The sequence below is a fragment of the Microtus oregoni genome, unplaced genomic scaffold (assembly GCF_018167655.1).
Source record: "Microtus oregoni isolate MIOR12 unplaced genomic scaffold, Mior012 000001F_ref0000356, whole genome shotgun sequence".
In the NCBI taxonomy this organism is placed as follows: Eukaryota; Metazoa; Chordata; class Mammalia; order Rodentia; family Cricetidae; genus Microtus; species Microtus oregoni.
The window spans coordinates 37,739,838-37,765,805 of record NW_024543060.1 but is presented as its reverse complement, the minus strand read 5'-3'; the positions used below and the strand labels follow the sequence as shown (position 1 = coordinate 37,765,805).

The 25,968-nt window shown below is 39.3% G+C and overlaps 1 protein-coding gene across 3 annotated transcripts in view; it reads left to right on the top strand.

Annotated features, from left to right (window-relative positions):
* Positions 1–25,968, top strand: part of Obi1 (ORC ubiquitin ligase 1) — a 41,599-nt gene that overhangs the window by 5,227 nt on the left and 10,404 nt on the right. For 2 of the 3 annotated variants that reach the window (XM_041663103.1, XM_041663112.1), the window contains exons 2-5: positions 10,165–10,300; positions 11,402–11,493; positions 14,980–15,228; positions 18,750–18,838. In XM_041663103.1, the coding sequence (XP_041519037.1) occupies positions 10,165–10,300; positions 11,402–11,493; positions 14,980–15,228; positions 18,750–18,838 (566 nt within the window). Of the gene's footprint in view, positions 1–10,164; positions 10,301–11,401; positions 11,494–12,739; positions 12,836–14,979; positions 15,229–18,749; positions 18,839–25,968 lie in introns of those variants that run through there. The other variant, XM_041663117.1, reaches the window with a different exon arrangement.

Below are 25,968 nucleotides of genomic sequence, written 5' to 3'. Positions count from 1 at the left end.
GCATTCTTTTAAACACTGCCTGGCCCATTAGTTCCAGCCTCTTATTGGCTAGCTCTTACATATTGATCTAACCCATTTCTAATAATCTGTGTAGCCCACAAGGTAGCTTACCAGGGAAGATCTTAACCTGCGTCTGTCTGGAGTGGGAGAATCATGGTAACTCCTAGACTCTGATTCTTTCTCCCAGAATTCCGCCTACCTAATTTTCTGTCCTATTAAAGGGCTAAGGCAGTCTCTTTATTTAACCAATGAAATCAACACAAAACAGAAGACTCTCCCCATCACTAGTGTCATCTAAAATTTATTTCATCAGTGTCTTTATTGTAATCTTTCACCTACATAGTTAGATTTACTCCTAGTATTTTATTTTTGAGGCTACTATGAATACAAGTTTTTTTCTCCGGATTTCTTTCCTGGTAAAGTTCATTAGTGATAGATAGAAGTGCTACTGATTGGCATATGTTGATTTCATGTCCTCTACATGGATGACAGTGTTTATCCTATCTAAGAGTCTTCTAGTGGGGAAGGAAGGTCTTTTCAGTATAGGACCACATTATCTGCAAATAGGGATGCATTCAGCTTTTCTTTCCCTAGTTGGAACCCCTTTCATATCTTTCTCATCATGGTGCTCTAGCTGAGACTTCTAAGTAGTGTATTAAGAGTGGGAAGAGTGGGTACTTCTGTCTCAGTCATGATTTTGGAAGGCATGTTTTCAGTTTTTTCTTGTGTAATACATGTTCCCTATAAGTTTGTTGTATGTACTTATGATCTTGAAATATGTTCCTTTTATTCCTACGTTGTTTGTGACTTTTATTGTGAAGGGATTGTGAACTTTATCAAAATTTTTTTCCTGTCTGTTGATATGTTCATATGATTTATGTCCTTAACTTGATTTTTTATATTTATTGTATATATTGCTCCATTTTTGCCTTGCTAGGCTATAATCAACTTGATCATGATATATGATTTTAATGTGTTCTTTAATTTTTTTTCTAAATTTTATGTGTATGAATGTTTTGCTTGTACATTCACTGTGTGTGTACTTTGTGCCTACAGAGGTCTGGTTCCCTAGAACTGGAGTTACAGACAGCTATAATGATCCATTATGTACAGCATTGGTTCTCAATCTTCCTAATGCTGAGGCCCTTTAATAGAGTGTCCCAGCTAGAAAATTATTTCCTTGCTACTTCATAACAGCACTTTTTTTTTTTACTGGTTGTAAATGGAGACTGCTTATTGGTTTCCCAGCTGCCCAGACCTGAATCATCACACAGAAACTATATTAATTACAATACTGTTTGATCTGCTAGCTTAGGCTTCTTATTAACTAACTCTTACATCTTAACCCATTTCTATTAATCTGTGTATTGGCACGAGGCTGTGGCTTACTGGTAAGGCTCCTTCTGTCTCCTTCGGCAGTGACACAGCATCTCTCCGACTCTACCTTCTCTCTCTCTCTCTCTCTCTCTCTCTCTCTCTGTATCTCTTCCAGTCTGGCTATATTCTGTCCTGTCATAGACCAAAGCAGCTTTATTCATTAATCAATAAAAGCAATACATATACAGGAGGACATCCCACATCATCTCCCCCTTTCTGCCTAATTAAAAAGGAAGGTTTTAACTTTAGCATAGTAAAATTACATATGCAAAACCGGTTCAAGCAAGAATTACAGTTACAATATTTAGTCTATTTGTTTCTGGAAAATTAAAGAAAATATATAGTCATTTATTTTATCTTTGTGAGTCTAAAGTTTCATATCTAATTCATCTTTTATCATAATTAATGAAAACTATATAGCTATTTGTTTTCGACACCAAAGACCCCAGAAGGATATAAATGTTATCTAAGTAAACAGGAAATACATTGTAAGCAACTTCCAAAGTTCTAGAATTGACAGAGACTTCTTGCTGCCTGGACAGTCACCCAAAGTTCTTTTATAATGTTGGGGCATCCATCTTAAGCCTACAGACCCATAGTATCTGCTAGACTTTTCCATGAAGCAGGAAATCCAATGATCTGTTCTGCCTGGTAATGGCAAAGTTCATCAGTTGCTTCTGTGTCCTGCATAATGTCTGGCAGACTCTTTCATGAAGCAAAAACCCTGAATGACTGTCTCACCTTCTTTAGGCAAGGTTAGAAGTCATTTTTCTGTGGGTCCTTTATATCCAGTTTATAAAGCATATCATCAAGCAGTTCAGGTAAGAGCAGTTTCTTGCCCAAATGGCTAGCAAACTCCATCAGGAGCCTTTCTGATGCTCATCTTCCTCTTGAAGTAATTGGTGCTGCCAGAAGCAAATGTGTCTCACTATCAAAAAGTCTAATTCTTAAAATCTTTTAAATGTCATGTTCTGTAGGTCTTTGAAAGATTTGAAGAATATATAGCCATCTGAAATCTAGAAAACCTAACTATCATGACTACAAGTTTGACTATTATAAGTGACTACTTACTAATCTGAAAATTTTAATTATACATTATTTTTAAATGAGCTGTATAAACATAGTACTTTAAATAAGAATAGAAATATAACAAAATTGATCTTAAATATATATAAATAAAGTTCATACCAGTGTATAATTCATTTTTATATCATATCTCCCTTTAAATGAAAACAAACATTTATAAACAATTATTTTGGGAATTTGACCATTGTTTTCTTCAAACTGCTTCCTGATATTTGTTGGGTAACATATTTTTAGGGTTCACAGAGACCTTTTGGGGAGAGGGGGAGTTCTTCTTCCATCAAACCACATTAGCCTAGAAAGAATCCACAGGTCCTCATCTTCTGTAGAAACAAAAACAACCTTTTTTCCAAAGTAATATATCCTTAGACCCAGATTTTGAAGGCAGGATACCTTTATGTTGGTTTAGCTTAGCAGCCCCCAGAATCAAATATCTTTGCAGTCAAAAATTCAAAGAAAATACAATAATACACATAATTCAGACTCTCCGTGTATTTTTTATCTTTTTGTGGTTTATTTTTCTTTACTCCTCTAATCTATGACTGACTGTGCTCTTTTATATTACTTTTACTGTCTCCTTAAAGACTTTGTTTTATTTTTAAAACTATTTCTTTTTATAACTGCCTATACTCTTTTTCTCTCTCTCCCAAGCCTATGTACATTTTTTAAACACACTGTGTCTCGTTTAGAGGTCTTTTGTGTCTGAATCTGTCCTATTGCATATCTGAAATCTTTTTCTGACTAAGAGTGTATGTGTTGTGTGTGTGTGTTAATTGTTAAGCAGATGTGACTAGGACCAACTCCATGGCCCTGCCTGTTTGCTCTGCCCAGTCCAACATGGCAGAGGTATGTTCACTGCCTCTGTGGGCCGTGCACACCACCCCAGCTCCAGGGACACAGTGGGTCTATGTCACCATTATTCAATTTGTAACATGCTCTTTACAGACCCCATTTAAATGCAGGACCTCCCGAAAGAGCCAGAGTCCATTCTACCACCTTCAGCACGCACTAAAAAGCTGTTTTTTTTTTTAATGAAGCCATGCAGTTTTTTGCTGCTAACACTGAGTCAGGAAGCCCTCTCTTAAAGAAGCCATGCCTCTGCTTGTCACCAGCAAACAGAATAAATCTGAAAACACGTATGGCTACCAAGAAGTCATGCTTAACTCTTTCTTGTGTCTACAATTCCTTCCCAGCTCTCTCAGGATTTATGTGGATGTAGTTGGCCCACATTGGCTTCAGTTTGTAGGCTGAGACTCCTCGTGCTCGTTTGTTTCCCAGCTTCTCAGACCTGAATACTCACTCAGAAACTATATTATTATAATAGTGTTTGGCCTATTAGCTCAGACTTCTTATTAACTAACTCTTACATCTTATATTAACCCTTTTTTATTAATCTGTGTGTCCGCACGGGGTTGTGTCTTACTAGTAAGGATCTGGCATCTGTCTCCTTCAGTAGCCACACGGTGTCTCTCTGACTCTGCCTACTCTCTACACAATCTCTTCCAGCCCGACTATATTCTGCCCTGCAATAGGCCAAAGCAGCTTTATTTGTTAACCAATAAAAGCAACATATATACAAAAGGACATCCCACGTCAACTTTTATGAATTGTAATGTAAATATCTGATATGTAGGATATCTACATGTGACCCCTATAAGGGGTCACAACCCCCAAGTTGAGAACCACTGATGTAGATGCTGTGACCTAGGTCTTCTGCAAGAATTACTGTGGTCCTGAGTAAGATTTACAAAAATTTTGGTGAAAAGTTTTCTATTTGTGTTTGTCAGTGAAATTGTCCTATAGCCTTTCTTTTCTTTTCTTTTTTTTTTTTTTTCTGTGTATTTATCTGGTTTGGGTATCGTGGAAATACTAGCGTTACAGAATTAGTTTGGCGAGTATCCTTCCCTTCCTATCTTGTGTAATTTGAGGAGTTGCTGTATTACAATTTAAGAAGTATTGTTGATTTACAGTTTGCAGAGTATTGCCACTGTACAGTTTGAGGAGTATTGTTTGTTATCTCTTTCTCAAACATTTGGCAGAACTGTCAGCGAATCCATTGCTTCTGGGTCTTTCATAAAGTGAAAAGCTTTTGATTACTGCTTAAGTCTCATTACTTGATATGGATCTGCTTAAGTTATTAATGCCATTATAAATTTCTTACATAATACAGATTATGCCAGTTTGGGAGATAAAAGTTTCAAAGTAGTTCTCAATGAACCTCTGGATTTCATTGGAATCTGTTATAATGTTTTCTATTCAGTTCTGATTTCATTAAGTTGGGTCATTCTCAATTGGATACTTTGGCTAGGAGTTTGTCAATTGCAAACTCCTCCTCAAAGGGCCACCTCTTTGTCTGATTCCATGTATTGTTCTGTAGTTTCCATTTCATCAAGTTTTTGCTCTAATCTTTATTATTTCTAGCTACCTTGTCTTGTTCTCATTTTACAACCTCAGTGTGTATCAGTATGTTATTTATGTAAGATATCTTTTTCTAATATATAGTATATTTTTCTACTCTATACTATATAGTACTTACACAGATGTAAACTATGGTCCTAGTAGTGACTTAATTGTATCACAAAGTTCTAGGAAATTATGTTTTTAACTTTCATTTCTTCTAGGATTTTTTTAATAGTTTTTTGATTTTTCAACGATACCTGGTCATCAAGAATGTATTGTTCAATCTTCAAGTGTTTGTGTAGTTTCTGTCGTTTCTCTTGCCTTCATTTTAGTTTATTGTTGCCTGATGATATCTACAAGATTATTTCTGTTCTTTCATGTTTAAGGTATGTGCTGTGACCTAGAATGTCATCTATTTTAGGAATGGTTACACAAACTGGAGAATACCGTTTCTATTAGATGGAATATTCTCTAGATATTTAATTCTATTTGATTGATGATATAGTTTAACTCTGAAGTATCTTTAATTTAGTGCACATATATTTAAAATTGGTACTTCTTCCTGACCAGTTATTACCTTTTGTTGTATAGCAGTTTCTTCCAACTGAGAATAATTTTGGAGTTTAATACCTACAAACTTGGATCCACCTGTTTGCCTTTCACTTCTGTAGATTCAGAAAGCTTTGATGTTCCAGCCAAAAACTCCAGACATCCACATCCTTCCAGCAGGAAGTTCAGTACTTAGGGGACTTGGAAAGTACAAATCCTTTGCCAATAGAGTGTCATGGTTGCTCCCTTACTTCCCTCAGATTGAACATTGCCCACCCCAGAGAAGTGCATATAATCTGAGGAAATGGGAGAAACTGCCCAGCTGATGGACTGTGAAACTAAGAGGATCTGCCAACCACACTTAGCTTTACAGGGTAGCTGGCAGTCTCTAGCTTACCTTTTAGATAAGATTGCTGCTTCCTCTCCCCTTGCTGCGGATCCCATGGGGGAAGCTGTATTAAGTTGGCCTTACTTCTTTTCTGTGCGTTGCTCATTCGTTTCTTACGGTCTGCCCTTATTTCATCACTTTTGAATAGAGTCTATTCTGGCACTGGTTTTCCTTAGTGTCACAAGTAGGCAGTTTCTGGAGAACCTTAAGGTAAAGTTATATTGCCATCTAGAAATAATTATCTTATAAGTAGCCTGCCCAGAAATGGATTGGTCAACTTGCCCAGCACAGTGACAATAAGAGAAGGTTCCAACAGTACAAACGATTCTGCTGTGGGGCATTGTTGATGGCCGCAAGCAGCCAGGGCAAAGTAGTCTGCCTGTAGCTGTTCTTTTCTTATCATCTGGTACACTGAATGGTGAGGTAAAACTTTTTCCTTACTGTTTGACCATAAATCTTTTGCTTCAGAAGACAATTTGTGCAACATTATCTCACTTTTGGATTTTCTGCATCAATATTTACTTTTATTAATCCTACCATCTTCAAAGCAATGTGCCAAGTGCTGTAAGTCGATACAAAGAGCAGGACACTGCCGTGTCTCCCACTGAGACTGAATCTCATCGGGAAAGTGGAATATAAGCAGTTTTCTGAGAAGAGCACAAAGCAGAACAGAGAGCGTTAGAGGGGAACAAAAGAGTGTGCTATTACTCTTTTGTGAGAAACCTTCCCACACTGTGAATTTCATCAGAAGCAGGAAATACTTATTTTAGTTTATATATTTTTACAGGAAACCTAGAGAATCGTAAGAGGAGTTCATAGTCAGAGAATCTGCTCTTGGAAGCTAGGAGGCAAAGAGAAAGGTCAGGCCCCAGAATCCTTCAGGGGTGCACCACAAAGGGCTTTCCTAGGGTTCTGCTACCTCCCCATAGGCCACAGGCTGAGGATGAAGCTTCCAGCACATGGGCCTTGGGGATGTACAGGGTCCAAACATTGGATCCCTGCCTCCACAGTCACGTGGCCATCTCAAACTATGAAGTGCCTTCAGCCTGTTCCTAAAAACTCTGTTCCCAGAGTTTTAACTATTTTGTTACTGTTCTGAGTCTCCCGAGACTCAAGGCAAACGTATAGGTGTGAGACACTGAAGAAAAGAACTGAAACCCAAGTTACATAATTCCAAAGTGCAGTGGTGTGCCGTAAACATTTCTTTTCCCAAAGGGAGGAATAGGAATACAGAAGAATTAAGGCAAGACTTAAGGCAAGAATTAACCCGACAAAACAAACATTAGATATGTTTTGTACTCCACACCTGGCATTCTGGACACACTGGAATTTGATAACACAAGGGATTGGGAAGCCCTTTTCTAGTGGACTGCTGGGGACAGTCCTCATGCTCATGTAGCTGGAGCTGGCTTCACTCACTGTCTGTACTTTCCCTACATGTTTTCCTTCCCATGGCATCTCTAACTTCTTTTTATGCATTTAGTTCCTTGGGTATGCAGTACTGGGTTTTATGTGTGTGTGTGTGTGTGTGTGTGTGTGTGCGCGCATGCACACATGCGAGTATCTATGTGAGTGCAGGGGAAGTTATATGAATTTGCTAGCATATATTATTTAACTTAAAGTAACACATAAATGAAAGGATACTAGGTTTAGCCATAATTTTCAGAGATAAAAACTAAGTCTACAGTAACCAAAAGATTTACTTGAAGTTAAAATTTGGGATATTAGGAGTTGGCCCCAGGTTTATCTTAGAAGTCTAAACTCTGTCTCTTACTGGAGTCAGAGAGAGAGTTGGGAGTTGTAAGCATAGAACAAATATTAACCACATGAGAGTAAGAGAGAAAATTGGACATATCTGATAATGTGGCCCCAGAGAAACGTTAGAAGCCATTGTGCCACCCTAGTAGCTTGGCCAGACATGTTTTCCTCCCTGGCTCCATTTATGCTGTGCTCGTTCTCCGCCGTTCTGAAGCCTGCCATTGCTGTCACTCTCTCATTGTCGTCATTACCATGCCAGGGCTCATTTCCGTCTGACAAGTTGTGACCACTTCCCTTTGCTCTTTGACAAGCCGCAGCTCTAGATTAAACAAGCCTGAGCAGCTCAGCAGTTGAAGAATGCACACCTGTGGGAACTGTCTTACATTGCATTCAAAACCACAGACCTCGAATAGGAATTAAACAAAATTAAGTCGTCCTGCTAAATATTCCTAATAAACTGCTTTTTGCTTTTCAAAATAACTGTTTTGCTTTCCTTTTCTCAGATCCATACTCTCCCCCTTCAGGTTTCTGATAACCTCATTTTCTATTTAAAGTGTAGGGTACAACTGAGAAAGCTGGAACATGGATCCCCTCTTCTTTACATCCTTGGGTCAACCCTTGTGTTTGTTTCATGTGGAAGCTGGCTCCTCCCTCCTGTGGAAGACAAAATCTTCCTGGTGCTTGAATCTCGTTCTCCTTTTGACTTCTTAGCTGTCTCTAGCTACTCTCCCCATCATTGTGACGTTGCTAACAATGGTCTAATTTAGATGTCTTCTCCTTTAAATATGAAACTTGTCTGCATTTTCTATCTTTATCATTCATTGCCTGTCAACCTCCTTGTGTTTCTGTCCCCATCATTTGCTGAGAAACTTCAGTAGCAAACCATTTCATACAGTTAAATACGAACGTGTCATCTCTACCTCGCAACAACTTACTTGGGACTGCCTTCCTATTAAGAAGCGTCTTTGTTTTGATTTCTGTGATTACTACCATGCTTTCCTTCTTGACACCAGAGATCCTATTCTCAGCTTCCTTTTGTAGGTGCTGCTGTTGTACTTGCCCTTTTCCTCTAGCCATTTTGCCTGCACAAGGAATCTGCGCCAGTCCTGTGGTTTTAGATGCTGTTATCTTTTATGCCAATGACTCTCAAAGCCTCTTATATCAGGCTTACCCATTTAAAAGTGAGTTTGATGGAAGAAACTTCACATGACCAAAATATGACCTGTACTTTCAGTACATACAAAACTGTTCCTCCTGTCATTGACACTTCAGTAAAAAATATGCCAATTAGTGCATTTGATCAAAACCGTCTTCTAGACTGGGAGATTGTTTTCTTTAACCTTTAGTGTATGATCAAAAACATAAAAAATTCTGATTGTTTTTAAATTGTTTCACTGGTTGCTTTTACATAGTTTCTTACAAAGTAGAGTGTCTTGATGCCCCTTATATAATGTGTATGGTTCTGTCTTCAATATTTTCTTCCATAAATTTTAGAGGTATGCAGTCAGGGTGCTGGAGAAGTAATTTGAGTCCTGATCTCTTGTGTGTGTGTGAGGGGTAACTGGGCCTGTCTTGGGGTTTTTGAAACCTCAAAGCCCATAACATACCTGCTCCAATAAGGCCACACCTCCTAATCCTTTCAAAGAGTTCCACTCCCTGGTAACTAAGCATTAAAATATATGAACCTATGGGAGTCATTTTTATTTGAACCACGACAGTGACAATTCTAAACTAGCTACTGGTCTCAGGAAGTAGCTTCCTTCATTACTGGACTTGCTAATCTTGGGTATCAGGCACTTTTAGAATGACAGCAGGTAGTTTTGAGGGAAGGAGTGACTCTAGAGTGAATGTGGCACTGTCTTCTAGGATTTGGAAATCTGGAGTGCTTAAGAATTTTTACAAACAGAAGGATAAAATTCAAACATTCATAAACTTACTATAACCTGAATTTCCTATTATGTGAAGAGGGGAGAGAAGAAAAAAGAAAGAAAGGGAGTTATGTGGTGAGATAGGAAACAGGGGTCTAGGGAGAGGGCCAGAGTTGGTCTTTTTATCCACCAGCTCGTGTGGGAACTGATCTGTTACCAAGACAACTCACCTGCTCCCAAACTCATAATCACCTCTCTTAAAGGCGATTATATTGGGGAATGAAGTCATGACAAACCACATCAATATCAAAGCAGATCTTTTTGTAATGTTTAGTAGTAGGTTGTTGTTGATACTTGATGTTGTAGTGGAATGCACTGAAAAAATTCAAGCGTCAGATTGATGGTCCTGCTATCCTATGATTCCAATAGAAAAGAGGCTGAGGAATAAGGTTCCAGAGTTAATGAACAGAAAGCCTTTTCTCTTTTGACCATGAATGTTCGATACATAATAAGCATCTCAGAGTGAAGTTGCTTGGTCTCCATAAGCCGCACTGTCAGCTAGCGTCTGTCATATGAGAAACCGTGTGGTCAAAAGAAGCATGTTTTACCATCCTGTGTTCTCTCTATCCCCCCTGCTTGGCGTACTTGAGAGAAACAATTTGTTTGCTCTAAACATATCACATTGGGAATCCAGTTATAAAAGTTGCTCTGTACTAAAAGTAATGTTTCTTTTTTTCAAAGGTCCGTCAACCTGTTGTGTGCACCAACAACCATGTGTTTTGTTCCATTTGCATTGACATGTGGTTGAAGAATAACAGCCAGTGTCCGGCTTGCAGAGTTCCTATCACTCCAGAAAACCCTTGCAAAGAGATTATTGGTGAGGGGTTATTTTTTATGTGCGTAAGATAGATTTAAGACAATTTATAAACAGTGTTTGTTTGGGGAATAGTGATATGAAGTCTTCATTGTTACAGATCAACATTATATTGGGCTTATTGGTAATTTTATATAGTTTATATGGTACAAAGGACCCTCAAGCCAAATGCAGCTTACATTAGAGACTGCATGTGGACAGAAATATTAATGATTTAAAGTCACAGGTGCTAAGAAGGGAAAATAAAGGGCTAGAGGGTGTTGGAAAGAAGGTGAGTAACTCTGAGAAAGTCTTGATGAGGTAGGTGACCTTTAGGTTTTGAGCCTCAAAGTGTGCTTTAGGAATGTTGGCTGAGTGGTGGTATGTAGCCTGTATAGAGGTGAGACAAAATTTAGTCAGATTGGAGCCTCTGGTCCTGTTGAGGATAATGTGAAGCGCATTTTAGTTTATTAAAGAAAAGGAAGAATTTACCCTAAAGTAAAAATAAACACCAGTAGTCTCTCGGAATGTGTTACTTTCCTAGCTCCTGTTTGACACTCCTCTTGTCCCTCCTAATGCAGCACTAATTTTCTTCTTTTAACCTTAATTAGTTTCACTTTATCTTTGACTGGACCACAGTCTCCAATCTGCATATCCAAATTTTGTTTTGGGGAAGTTATATTGAAGTGCGATTAATAAAAACTCAGAGACAGATATTGGGGTTCGATCTGAAGACCAGAAAAACAAAGCAACCAGCCACTGTCTCTTACCTCGACCTCAGTCCGGAAATGGTGACCCTCCCTCCAGGAAACCTCAGCATGAGACGGAGACTCAGAGCTGTCTCCTCTAGTCTTATTTTCCTCTCTAGTTCTGGGATTAAGGGCATGCACCACTACCACCTGGTTTCTATGGCAAGCTAGTGTGGCTACTGGGATTAAAATTGTGTGTCATTGCTGCCTGGTCTGTAAGGCTGGCCAGTGTGTCTGTTTTACTTTGCTGACCATCAAGCAAGCTTTATTAAAGATACAAATGAAATATCACACATTATATAATGCAATATGAAAAAAATGGTTCATTTCATTTTGCTCAAATCAAACAAAAATAAGGATGTTTTTTCCCCTCCAGGAGGAACAGGTGAAAGTGAACCTATGCTGAGCCCTATGGTCAGGAAGCACCTTCGGAGAACGAGACTCGAGCTCCTCCACAAAGAGTATGAGGTATCTAACACTGCTTTAATGCGACTCCAGCAGTGGACTTAAGGGAAACCGATCATAGCCCCACATGTCTGAGACCGCATGCTATGAAGCTTCGCTCTTTGTATTTTCCCTCTGGTCTTTTTGGGTGTGCGGCAGGGCTGTTTGTCTTTGGAGAGTCTTGTAACCCTTGAGATGACACACATTCACCTCCGTGCCTAGTCTGAAACCTTGCGTGCCAGTCTAAACATATGTGATAAGTTCTTCCTTTTCTGTTTACTTACTTTATTTAAGTAAAGGACGGATGACTAAGATTTCATAGAATAGGAAGAAATGGAAACATTTTCCTTTTTCTTTTCCTTCTTTAAAATTATTTTTTATTTTGAGATTTTTATTTTATGTTTGTGTTTTGTTTGCATGTATTCCTATGCACCACTTGAGTGCCGGGTGTCTGCGGCCAGGAGAAGGGGTTGGATCACCTGGGACTGCCAGGTGTGTGCTGGGAATCAAGCCCAGGTCCTGGAGAAGAGCAGCAGTCCTCTTAGCTGCTGAGTCAGCTCTCTCCAGCCTCTTCCTTTTTAAAAGTGTGTGTGTGTTTGCTAATTTGTACCTCTTTTGTTTATTTTATATTTGTTCCATTTAAAAAAAAAAGTGAGTGATTAAAGAAGTCCACTTAGGGAACTCAATTAGTTTGTTACTGTCTGTAGAATCACTGACGATTATAAACATGCTGAATTCTGGTCCACAGCATGAACATATCAGTTCATGTTAGCATCAGTGTGAAGTGTTATTTCTAATCTTCATCTAAAGGTGAATGAGCAGACTGGTTTACCATGAAGGTGGAATTTTTACAAGTGAATTCAATATACTTTTGATAGTAGACATTAAGATCTATTGCCATTTTATCTTCATTAAAAGAATGGAGATTTTATAATATACATATAAATGTATATGCGTGTATATATTATATTTGATCTAGTTTTATATCCCCCCTTTTTTCTTAGCAGTTGGAGAAAGGCTTTTTGTGGGGGGGTAAGGAAAGACATGTGCGGCAGATACACAAAAATCCTCTGCAAGCAGAGGGGGCTTGTGAAGCTGAAAAATTTAGTCTTTCTTGAGGGCTGGGTATTTTTTTAAGACTCTGAAGGGTCTTTATCCCCTAATTTAGGCTTGGTCAATTTGAAGAAAGACAGAATGGCTGATTGGCATGCAACAAATATTTATACTGCTGTGTAAATATAGTATGATAGGAAGGTTTCTCTAAATTAGACTCTGCACATGGAAACTATCTGAGCTGCCTCAAACATTTTAATGCACGGGAGCATAAGTGATGGAATAAATGTTCATCCCTACATTTTCCCCATTTGTGAGTATTTAATGCATGCTTGTTTACTCATTGCTGTATTTACTTAAAGATTGCAGTTTCTTATGCTGGGTATGGTGGCACATCCCTTTAATTCCCGCTCTTGGGAGACAGAGGCAGGCAGATCTCTGCGATATCAAGATCTGCCTAGTCTGCAGAGTGAGTTCAGGACAGCCAGGACTTAAAAGAGCGATGATTCTTAACCTTCCTAATGCTGTGGCCCTCTCTTACAGTTCCTCATTGTAAAATTATTTTATTGCTACAGCATGACTGCAGTTTGCTACTGTTATGAATTGTTACATCTTGCATGCAGGATGTCTGGTGTGTGACACCTGTGAAAGGGCTGCTCAACCCCAAGCTCAGAACCACTGATATAGAGACCTTGTCTCCAAACAAACTTACAGAAAGTGGGGTGGGAAGGATGCAACTTCTTTTAGAATACTGTTAAATGTATTATAATATACTAGTAAATAGTACTGGGACAAATCTAAAAGGCACTCTTCCATAATTAATAAATGTCATAGATATTAATTAGAGAGCTCATTGACTTAAGTCTATTTTCTCTTGCTTTAAAATCAGAACACTTTAAACTGGCTTATGTTTCTACAAGCTAAAGGCATACATGATGGAGAAAAAGAATAAGAAAAGAAAGAGTGCCAGCGCTTCCTCTGCGCTCTCGCGCGCTCTCTCTCTCTCTCCCCCCCCCCCCCCCTTCTCTTTTTAAGTCAGGAACCCATTTATTGATAACCTAGATATCAGCCTTAATCCATTCATGAGGGCCTCATGACCCTCGATGTTCCCCCTTGTAATGTTGTCACAATGGCAGCTGCATTTCTGCAGGAGATTGGGAGGGACATTCAGACAGGCACTGACATTTGGAGTTTATTTTCTGTTAGAGCTTTTAACAGCCTCATGTAATTAAGATTTTATGCCCATTATAGAATAAATGGTATTCCACTGTGGCTACATTGGTCCATGAGAGTAGAGGGAGCAGAAATGGGGAACAGAGCTAGGACGAGTAGGGAACACAGGGTTGGGATGACCGTGGATATGCCAGGGACAGGGACAGCCCTCCAGCAGACAGACTTAGGTGAGTCAGCTCAACTTTAGTCCATGGTAGAAGGAATATATAGGACTTCGGGAGCCTGGGGACAGATCCTAGTTTGCATTAGGTGGCATGCTCCTATCACAAGGCTTCCTATGTGGCAGTAGGGTCCTATGGAAATGACTAGAGCATTTGCCTAATTGCCTTGTGAACAGCAGGGGAATAACATTTGCTGGGAACTGTCTCAGGGGTCGCCATTGAGGTAGGTCAGACATCCTGGGCCTAAAAAAGTCCTTCAGATAAGAATAATAGAAAGCAGGCAGCTTGCTGAGGGAGGGAGTCCTCTCTGTTGCCATGCTTAGAGAAAACTGCCAGGCTGTGGTAGTCTGCAACCTCTGACCCCCATAAGAATAATAAAGAACAGGAAGCTTGCTGAGGGAGGGAGTCCTCTCTTTTGCCACGCTTAGAGAAAACTGCCAGGCTGTGGTAGTCTGCAACCTCTGACCGGCAGAGCCTCCCAGCACTACACAGAAGAATCTACCCCAAATGTTTGCCCTCACATTCAAGAGCAACAGCAGTTCCAGAGCAGCGAAGCAGATATTTGGAATGGCTCTGAGTAATGGTTGAAGACCACTGCTGGGATTGATCTGGGATGAAAAGTGGAAAGATTTCATTCCTACTTTAGATATAGAAATACAAATATAAACAAAATTCTGGCTATTTTGAACAATAGCTTTTAAATTTCTCTCTGTAAAGCAATTAAGATGCCTCAAATTTTCCGTCTGAATAGGAATCTACTTTGTTGTTGAAATTCATGTTTTTTCTTAATTTCTTGATGATATTTTAAACAAAATCAAAGAGTTGACATTTATAAAACCAGAGCTGTCTTTGAATTCAAATGTAAGTAACTGGTATCAATTTTTATGAGAGACAAAATACTTTGAGAATTTAAGCTGACTGTTTCCTTATAAAACCGTTCTGGTACATAAAGGGTCCATGTATGTATGAAAGTTTGAGTGTAATATTCAAGAACACATTGGCTCTGGCTGAGCATATACAAGCATTAGTTCATATCTGATCGTTGAATTCCATACTCTTTCAGGATGAAATAGATTGTTTGCAGAAAGAAGTAGAAGAACTTAAAAGTAAAAACCTGAGCTTGGAGTCACAGATCAAGACTATTCTGGACCCTTTAACCTTGATGCAGGGCAGCCAAAACGAAGACAAACATCCAGCAGCAGATAATCAAAGTAAAAGTGACCCAGAAACGGTAGTGGAATGGAAGAAAAAACTCAGAACAGCTAATGAAATCTATGAAAAAGTAAAAGATGATGTGGATAAGTTAAAAGAGGTAAGTTGTAGTCGTGCGAAAATCTATGGTGGTTGTTTTTGAAGTTGTACAATAGTTTACGCACTTTCACAAGTATACATAGCCGTATCCTTGACTCACCACGGCTAATGTGGGAGAGCAGGACTAAGGCCTGGATGAGATGCTCATGTACTAGGAACACGTCGTTTCATTAGCTGTCTTGAGCTGCCAAGAAGTATCAGGTGGTTCCATTTGTGACTATAATTGGAGACCTGTAGTGCTTGTCTATGAGCGTGCTTCTGGAAGAGTTGCATCAGTTGAAAGGATGCGTTTCTGTCCCCCTCTTTGTGGTTTGCCTTAAGTTTTTAAGCTTACAGCAGTGACTGCTTTGTGGGCATTGAAACAAGCATATCCCATCTCCCGGCTTAGCAAAGAAACATTTATTGGCTTGTTTTTTGAGGCAAGATCTCACTAGTCAAAGATTGCTTGAACTTGCTATGTAGCCCAGGCTGGCTTCACATTAACCGCCCTGCTGCTTCAGACTCCTAGTGTTAGGATTGCTGGTATGTCTCACTGTACCCAGCTGAACAAAAGATTTTCACCAGGTCTTTCTTAGCACTGCCATTCTCTGATGCTGAAAGCTGAATGTAAGTACATTCTGGAATTAGTTTACTGACTAGCTCCAGAGAAAGCCATGAGCACCTGCTTTAGACCACTTCCGCAGGAGAGTAATGGGGCACATGGGCTGTCTATCCATCCAACAAGATACAGAGGACATTAGTTGAGGTTGGGGAAGCAAACTTGGGATTTTTTAAGTCTAGAAAGGAGATAAAGATGCGTACCGTTAACACTAGCACAGTGACAGGTATTCTATTGCTTTCTGGAACATAGAGCAGCCTTTAGGTTGACTTGAGGATTATCTGCCCTGCAGTACAGTAGTGGTAACTGGTGTGATTTTATAGCACTCGTTTCTACAACTGCCCTTTTAACCTATCTCCATTTCTTTAAAATGCTGTTCTTGTTCTGAATTATTGCGTCCTGAGCCACGAAATCGTTAATGGACTCCGTATGGTATTTTATAGAAGAACAACTGCATGTTAGCTCTCATATCTTCAGCGAGGTTAAGTAGTAGAAAAACATTTTCAAATTAGTCTCCATATACAAAAGAATGTGGTGCGATTCATAAAAGGCCAGTGTGAAAGGAATATGGAGACGGCTTTCAGAAAGAGCTGCATCCATGTCTCCCTGCGTCTTTATGTTACTTTAGTAACACGTTATCAGAATTAGTAAATGAACATCTTGTCAGAATTACTGTGTTATCAGAATTATTTGGTATATTCACTAAGCCTGTTTGGGGTACCCAGTGAAAATATTAGGTAATAAATTACAAATGAGTAAGAAACGTGGATTACAGAGACAAAATGCAAATATGAAGTACAAATAATAATCTCAGTCAGATGCTGAAAAAAAAAACGATTCGGTAGAGTATGACTTGGTTTGAGCAAATGGACGTCTGATGCTGCCTGTATCCGTGAGTTTGGAAACATGAGACCTTGTCACTCCCAGTCAGACTTGAGAGTGCATAATAATCAAAGGCTTTGATATCCTCAGGTACTGTAAGTAGGCAGAACTCTACTGTTTATAACCTTTAGGTCCTTTTAATAGTTAGGAGCTATCCAGCCTATAACGAGAAGTATTAAAAAGCCACAGGGCTAGTGAGGGATCTTGAAACATAATATGATCCCAGTACTAGGGGGTGGGATAGGAAAGGAAGTCAGGTGAGTTCTAATTTAAGCTTCTTGTCATCATCAAAAAATATTCACTAAGTGCCTCCCTTTACGGTGCTGTGCTTGAAAGCTTAATTCATTGTTGGTGTATGAGGAAGTAAATGGCTTTCCTATATCTTCAGAGGGTAATAATGGTGGTGTCTATCAGTCACTTAAAGAATTAACCCTCCAGCATCCTGGTTTGTGTGCATCCCTGAAGAAGGTGAGCAAACATTTGAGTAGGGGTATAGGCTTCAAGTGAGTATTCTCCACCTCCCTTACTTGTTACCGTTGAGATACAATTGTATTAAAGTAGGTAAGTAATACATTCTGGAAGTTAGTCAGAAACTCTGGCCAATGTTTTTATTATAGGTTTTCAAAATTCTTAGGTTTTCCTTTTTCCCTGACAGTAATTCTATGGTTTGTTAAATATGAGCATAAATGTTCTAGCCATAGCATTTTCTTGGCTGGGTTAGTAAGTTTGGTGACTAACCTAGAGAATTTTATCTTCTCAGTGGCACACAAATGCAGTAACAAAAAAAATTTAAATAAAGTGGCTTTTAAGAAAATTCTAAAGTCTAAGAGTGTAGTTTGTTTGTTTTACTCATTTGACTCTTCTGGTCTTTGGTCTTTTCCAGGAGCCCTCCACCTAGCTCCCAAATAAATCGCACATAGAGGCTTATTCTTAGTATTAAATGCAGGGCCTTACCTTGGCTTGTTTTTAGCCAGCTTTTCTTATCTTAAATTATCCCATCTGTGGCTGGCAGTGTGGCTGGGTGCCTGACCCCTGGTGTCCCCCTCTCCTATTCCTCCTTTTTCTCCTTCTATTTATTCTCTCTGCATCCCCACATATTCTTGCTCCTGCCTCGCTGTCGGCCATTCAGCTCTTTTATTAGACCATCAGGTGGCTTAGACAGGCAAAAAATCACAGCTTCACAGAGTTAAACAAATGCAACATGAAAGAATACATTGTATCTTTGCATCATTAAACAAATGTTCCACAGCATAAACAAATGTAACACACCTTAAAGTAATATTTTACAACACAAGAGCATGAATATTTATTTTATTTTATCTTTTTTAAGCTCTTGTGATACTGAGCTTCTGGCTTCCCTCTTTTCTTTTGTGTCAGCCTATGCATTCCAGATGAGCTACTGCATGATTTTAGTAAGTTTTCGGTATTAAACAAACAAAGAAAAAAAAAAGTCATTCTTAAAGGACTTTTTTTCTTCCATGTGTATGTGAAGGTACAATTGGTGGAATTTACTAGGAAATATTGCCCAAATTTTAAGGATATCAGAAGTTGAAAGACAGAATAAGAAAGACCTGTTAAAGAAAGAAAGTCAGTAGATGACTTGGGTTAGATTTATCACTAGAGAAGTGTTAAATAGTAACAAAGAAACTAGTCTCCCGGTTTAAGAATGAACTCTTTAGCATTAGTTTGTAAATACTTGTGTATGATGCAATCTTGTCTTGTTTAGAGCATTCAATTATGGTAAAATGAAAAAAAAGAAACATATTTACCATTAGTGTGGTCCCTTAGTAGCATTGAGCTCCTAACACAACTTCATTTCCCTGAGTACAGGATTTAGAAAGTGCTAGGGGAATGTAGATTTTAAATACCTAGTTGTACTCGCAGTTTCAAGTTATTTCCACTGGTGATTTTACGTTTCTGAGGACTGTGTCTAGTATTCAGTTTGCTGATATTGTTGTAAGAATACAGATGGCTCATGTCATCATTTTTACAAGGTACTTTTGTGTTAGCTTATGTTTAATTATTTTTAACTCTTCTTTCAGGCAAATAAAAAATTGAAGTTGGAAAATGGTGGCCTGCTGAGGGAGAATTTACGACTGAAGGCTGAAGTTGACAACAGATCTCCCCAAAAGTAGGTATCTCACAGAGCAAAGTCTCTGCTTGTCAGTGCTTTTAGCTGACTCTGTAATGGCTTGTGCGTTCTGTTTGACTCATTTAGAAAAGTTGAATGATTCTGAGTGTCAAGTTCAAGTCTTAGCTTTAGTTGAGGCTAATTGAGAGGAAAGGATTTCATTCTAAACTCCTTTCCTTTTTTGATGTATAAGAATATTGTTTTATATTCCCCAAGACAAATGAAGCTTTACTTGATTTTACATCTAACTATTTAATAGTACTAATGAATGTTAATCTTAAAACAGTCCCCTTTAGCTATTTTCTGACTATATAATCTTGATAACGGTTGAGCGTCCATGTAAGGCACTCTCTCCCTGAATCAATAAGCCGTGGTATAGGTGATTAAGTGAGAGGTGGCGGCACAGAGGGGTTAACTCCCTTGTTATCTGAATCTGCTCAGTAGGAAGAGGTAGCAGGAGCATTTGAACTCAGGTGTACCACCTCAGATTCTGAGCACTTCACAGTTGCAGGAAATAAAGTGGGGTGTTTGAACTACAAACTTGAAACTGTAATGAAGTGAATTGACTCCTCCTTTTATGATGGTGGAGACTTCACCCTGTTAGGAGTTCTAAGTTTTGACCTGTTTGGCGTTTTGATTTGTCTATTCAAAGTGGTAAGGAAGAACTAGGAGTTAAGGGGGAAGATGGAAAAGAGATGAGAGAACTTTTGGAGTCCTCACTCCCCAACCCACCCATCCACAGGAGGAAACAGGCAAATGAGAAGGCAGTATGGATGCCAAGGTGTGCAGTCTCCTTGCAGGATGTATGTCAGAATGCCACCATTTCTCTGCTTCTGACCACTAGACTTCTTTACTTATTGTAAGAAGACAAAAGTAAATGATGGACGTATATCCTACCAGAGAAGAAATAGCTCTTGTTGGATGCAATATGGTTTAGGAAATGGTGGAAGTAAATCCTGATTACACAACCAGTGCTGACAAAGGTAGAACTTTCACTCTTAGATGTTCCCTTCTCCCGTGCTCTCTAAGCCCTGCTCTTCCTTCTTGTCAGATAATGTCTTACTGACAAATTAGTGAAATAACCTGAGAAAGTGTTGCTTTTATGTGGGCTTGAATCCCTGTTATTGGCAGCTCGCCCTGCCAGTCACAGTAATGCTTATCCATTAGTCATTTCCCACAGCGTGCTGAATGGAATGAAAGCTATTTTGTTTGTAGCTTTTATTTCTTGAAAAGTTGCCCACCAGATTTCAAGTTTAATGCCAGCCACAAAGATGTATGCTTTTAAATATCCATGACTTCTACCAAATAAATAACTGGAGAATCTCACCTGAGGAGATCTGGCCTCCATCCACTTGTAAACGAGCAGCTCCACATCGGAATCTAGCCGCCCTGTAGCAGTTTCTAACGTGCATGCCTTCTCTCCATGGGAGGGGAATAGTTTCATTTGGACAGTGATTGGAGCTGACCCCTATTCCAGATCAATTTGCAAAGCATTGAGGTATTAAATGTATGTCATTTATAGCCTTGTTTACTCTGCATCAGTAAACCCTGGAGGGATTCAGGGACAGGCTGATCACAGCTGAAAATGCCCAGATATGGTTCACGACAGAGTACTTATGTTTATGTAGAAAAGAATATGAAATTCCAAGAATTTAAAAGTAAATACAAACATACAAAAATCACCCATTCATTTCCTTCTCTGCATAGGAAGTGCCTTGACTAATTATTTTCCTTTTGTCTTGTTGTCAAGTGTAAAGGAATAATTCTTACACAGTAACATGATATGATTCTCTGATACAGCCCTCAGTTTGAGCAGACTATTCTCTAAGTCACCCAGAAGAGTGCACTTTAGACACCTGAATAGAAAAGAATTAGGAAGGTGTATTAGTCACCTCAGGCTTCCAGAACAAAATACATACACAGTTTGACTTAAATAATAGATTTATTTTTTCAACAACCTCAAAACTTGTTGGGTAGACCTGTGTTCACCCATGCCCACCTTCCCTTTACGGAAAGTTAAAGTTCTCTGACAGTAAGAACCATGTCATTTTAGTAGAAAACAAGGGTACTAGAAAGGAAGTGATACACTCCTGGATTATAGCCTGACATTCCTTACCTTCTTACTACATTTGTGTCTCTTGAACCGTTTTGTCTGCTGTGACTTTAATAATCAGCTACCAGGGTGTCTGATTGTACAACACTGGCCTCACTTCCTTTCCTGAACTGCAGACTCATGCTTACATTTTTCTACTCCTGTCAGCACAAACCATGGTGGTTAAGGTCTTAGTTCCAGAAACAGACTGCCTGAATCCAGTTTTCTGTGCTTCCACTCTGTCCCTGTGTTCTCTGCATAATTCATTTTCTGGTACACTCAGAAATTGTCTATAGTACAGACTAAATCAAGTGGCTGGCTTAAATTTCCTATTGAAACTGCACAGTATTTTCCAAAAATGAAATCCAGACTCTGCATACGCTCCTCTGTCCTGTCGTCTTCCGTCTCCACGTTCCCAGCTGCCCTCCTCCAGCTTTCCTGGCCTCTGTTTATAGAGCATGCAGGGCTGGCGTCCTCTGCTTTGGATGCTCTGCTTCCTGATCTTTGTTAGCTGCCGCTGTCAATCAGCAGTCACTTTTCCTGGCCATGTTGTTGAGACCAGCCCCTGTCTTCATTCCTTTCCATTGCCTTACCATTTCTTGTCAGACCAGAAGTAAATCATACAGGGGAAGCATTCAAATATGTTGATGCTTGAACTCTCTAGGACTGAACACTAGCTACTGTGAAATGGGCCAATGAAACTTACTTACCATAAAGGTTATACTCGAGGTTAAGCAATTAAAGTTTTGAATGTACTTATAGCAGAGTACATAGTTATACTCAGCCAGTCTTACAGCATGCTCAATTTAGTCTTTCATTTTCTTAAATTACCGTGTTCAGTTCATTGTTCTTCAATTCTGAACTCTTAATTCAAAAGACTAAGAATGTTGCACCCTATATCTTTTATGTTCAGGACTCTTAAACCTCTTAAGCACCTGGTAAGTATTGGTTAAATAAACAAGTTAACAGTAGACAACATTAAGCACATTGTTTAGCTTATTGATACTCTCAATTTATATAGATAATATATTGAGAGGATTAAAGGAATTATTTCTATATCTTTTTATAACATGTTCTATTGCTGTAATGAGACAGTGTGTCCAAGGTAGATTATAAATAAAGCATTTAATTGGGGGCTTTCTTACAGATTCAGGATTTACTCGTTGGCCATTATGATGGGGAGCATGGTGGCAGGCAGACATAGCATTGGAGCAGTAACTGAGAGCACACATCTTTGTCTAAAGACAGTAGGCAGAGGCAGAGGCAAATGTCACCCCTAGTGACCCACCTCCTCCAACTAGGCCACACTTCTTAATCCTTCCCAAACAGTTCTGCCAACTGGGGACCAAACATTCAAGTTTATGAACCTATGGGGGCCTGTCATTCAGACCCCCACAACTGTAACAAAGAATGAAGGAATGGGATGTTTCTTTGTCTGTGTCTAAATAAATATACCCACTATATTCTATACTCCATCCTGTGCAGAAAACTGTTTATACTCTTGTGTCTAAATAAGTATACCCACTGTACTCCATCATGTGCAGAAAACTGTGTACACTCTTGGTTTATTTGTGTCTTTGTCAGCAATTTCACTACTCATCGGGTTGCCAAATATAGAAATGTTAGTCTTAGTTTTACTATTTTTCCTCATTCCACACCTGGCTGTTCAGATGTCCTTTCAAACATTCCTCTCGGACTTACATTTGTAAGGTCTCATCTAATTCCCAGTAGCCTAGATAAAAATAATTTCTTGTTCAACCTCACTCTTGGCTTCTTCTCCCTTGAAAGTCTCCTGAACCTCAAGTATCTACTTTATTGTTACCTGAAATCTAGACTATAAATCTGATCTTCTTGTTCTTCTATCTGATGACATTTGATGTATCCCAGTCACCTTCATAGTAAAACTCAAATTTCTAACTCTGGTCTACAAGGCTTTGAGTGCTTGACCTTTAAACTTCCTTGTATTTTCTCTTGCCTTGTTTTCTTTCTGTTCTAGTCATGTGGCATTTCTCCTTGGGCTCACATATTTGTCTTTATCCTGCTGTACTTGCATACCTTGGCTCATACCTTCTTCCTCGTCTTCCCTCGTCTTGTCCAGTATTATTATTATTATTATTATTATTATTATTATTATTATTATAATCATCATCATCATCATTATCATCATCATTATGTAATGGCTACCCATTCTTTAAAATCCAGCCCAGTGTTACTATCTGTGAGGACATCCACAATTTCTCTAGGCCAAGTTGTGCCATGCCTCCCTTTTGTTTTGATTATTCTGGTACTCATTAAAGTGGAATCAGTCCTGCTGCGGGATCAGCATTAAAACTTAGTGACGACTCATTCTGCCAGCCCAAGGGCACTTAGATGTATTTGCAAATGCATGTACGTATGTTTACACTATGTAAATATATATCTGGTGTGCACGTGTAGCTTTCTGTTCTGGAACTGACAGAAGGAAGCTGTCTGTTCACTCTGCTCCATCACCACTTAGAGTAAACTAACCAGGGTGGGAAGGTGTTTAAGTTTTTTCTGTCCTCAAAAAATGTGTGAGAGTTTTAAGATAACAGGACATCAGAGATTAGCATTTTCTCCAGATGAAGAGATCTTCAAGTGAACAGAGATTTTCGGAAGGTTCTCTAAGGTATGACAGAAATCAGAAGTTTGAGAGGAAACCACAGGAGGTGGAGGTGTGTAAGAGATTTTCCAGTCCTGGATTTCTTGTCTGAGTCTCTGTGTAAGCTGGATTATCTAGCTCTGTTCTGGCTCTATGCTGTGGCTCAGTTCTAATTCCTGAGTCTGCTTTTCCTCAAGGACCACATGCCAGTTCACTCCCTTTCTTAGCCACTGCTTGCCTGGCTGGCTAGGGTTGCTCTTCCCCCTTGACTTATTCATTCCAGCATCTTTTTTTCCCTCCAGATTCTGCTCTGACAAACACAATGATTCCTGGTATTTGACCCCAGCCTGATCTGGTGACTGATTCTGTTCTGCCCTTTGGTTTTCCCAGAAGGAGAACTTGTAGACTGTCAGGGGAAGCATGATGATACCCTGGGGCCAGACTGTGACAGCAGCTAGTGCTCAAGCCCTTGGGCTGGGTGCCTGAAGGGCCCTTCTCAGGACAGACAGCTAATTGGTGATAGACACTTACTGCAGTTTTCTGTAGCCTTGTCTTTATTGTGTTGATAGTATATTTTAGGTGCTGGCAGTGCTGTAACTGAGCAGTGGGGTTGTCAGAGAGATTATAATGAACTTTTGAGAACAGGAAGGATGGCTTTTACTTACCTTGTAGTCCTTCTTATAGCCCTCTGAGCATACACTAGTCCTCAATAACTCATCTGAATAATTACAGAGTAGCCAGATCACAGTTCTTTGTTTTATTCTTAGTGTTCCTTATACAGAGAGAAGGAACAGAAAAAGAATGAACAGATTTAGCTAAAGTGAAAAAATGCATATATCAATACTTGTCTGGGGTAGTTTTCAATGACTTAGCACTCATCAGTAGTGTTTTCTACTACTGAGATTTTGTTATGATTACTATGCTTTGGAAATATGCCTGTTTTTACTCTGTAAATATAAAAAGATATAAAATGGTATTTTTTGTGACTGATTATTATCATGCAAATTTCAAGGGCAATCCTTTCCTAAATTTTTTCCCAAAAAATGAGATTTATCTCACATTAAAATGGATCTGTATCGCTGATAGCATAGAGAGAATAGTGCTTGCTGGGTGCTAGGGTGTAGGAAAGGTGATTTACTAGTTAGAGTTTCTAAGCAAAGGACCAGAGACCAAGTCTCGCACCAGTGGTACAAGAAAGGAAAAAAGCTACCAAAAAACACAGTCTATAGTTGCCTTTGTGACCCTAAGTGACCTTGTGTGGGCCCATGCTTTACTAGAGACTTGCCTTCAAAGGGATTAGTGTGTCTCTCTTCACAGATGTGGCCCAACGTATAGGTCATTTCTCATGAGAATGTCAGCAGTGTAATCCTTTAAGTCTAAGTGCATGGTTAGTTTAAAATGGTGTTGCTGTTGTTTTCAACCCTGTTCTCTATTTGAAAGCTTGCCAAGTAGATTCTATCTTGCTCTTGTTTTGAGAGAGGGTCTCTCTGTGCTTCCCAGATGGCCTCAAACCTGGAATCCTGTGTTAGCTTCTGTCTGGTTGGTGTTACAGGCACTGCCACCATACTCAGCTTCTGACTGGTGTTTGAAACATTACTTTGGGAAAGTGGAAGGAAGAGGAATTTCCAGTGATCTCTGTCTCGTTCCTCTGCCAGCAGACACCCAGTAAACCGTGGTGCTACTCTCGGTGTCACAATCAGTGCTGACAGTAGTCGCTGTGTTCGCTAAATGTGTGTTCCGGCTACTCTTGGGAAGTCAGAGATAAAAGTGTGCTTTCCTTTTTATATTTTATTCTTTGAATGGCGTGCCAAGGCACAGAAATCGTTTGTCTCGGGTTTTTAGAAGATGTGTTTTCTTTGTCCTTCAATATACCTCCCTAGATGACATTTTTACAGAAGTATGGTGTGACTACGATTGTCATAGACAATACTTTTTGATTGGAAATTCTCTGGGAGTTTATGGAACTAAGTGCTTAATTTTTAAAAGAGAAAATTTTAAGGAAGCGTTTTCAGAAACGTATCTCAGTAATGTGGCCAGCTGGGAACATGGCTCAGTGGTATAGAATTTGCCTATCATGTTTGAGATACTCAGTTTCTAAATCCAAGATTTGGGTGGGGCTTAGAATCAATTTTCTTTGTAGTGTGTAGATAGAGTATTTCTTCTGCACCTTGCCAAAACACATACAGAGATAAAATAGACATGGAAGATGTACAGCCAAGCCATAGAAGGCAAGAGAAGAATCATGCTGAAGCATTTGAGTCTTCTTTCCACCAAATGTAATTTGGAGTTGCTTCAGCTCAGCTCTCTCCTTTCCTCTTTATCTGAAATTCCCCTCTCTGCCTTGCTTTGGACCCTCTGTGCCCACAAACAAGGCAGCACCCCTAGCTAATCTTTCCTTTGCGTCCCACTCCCATCAGA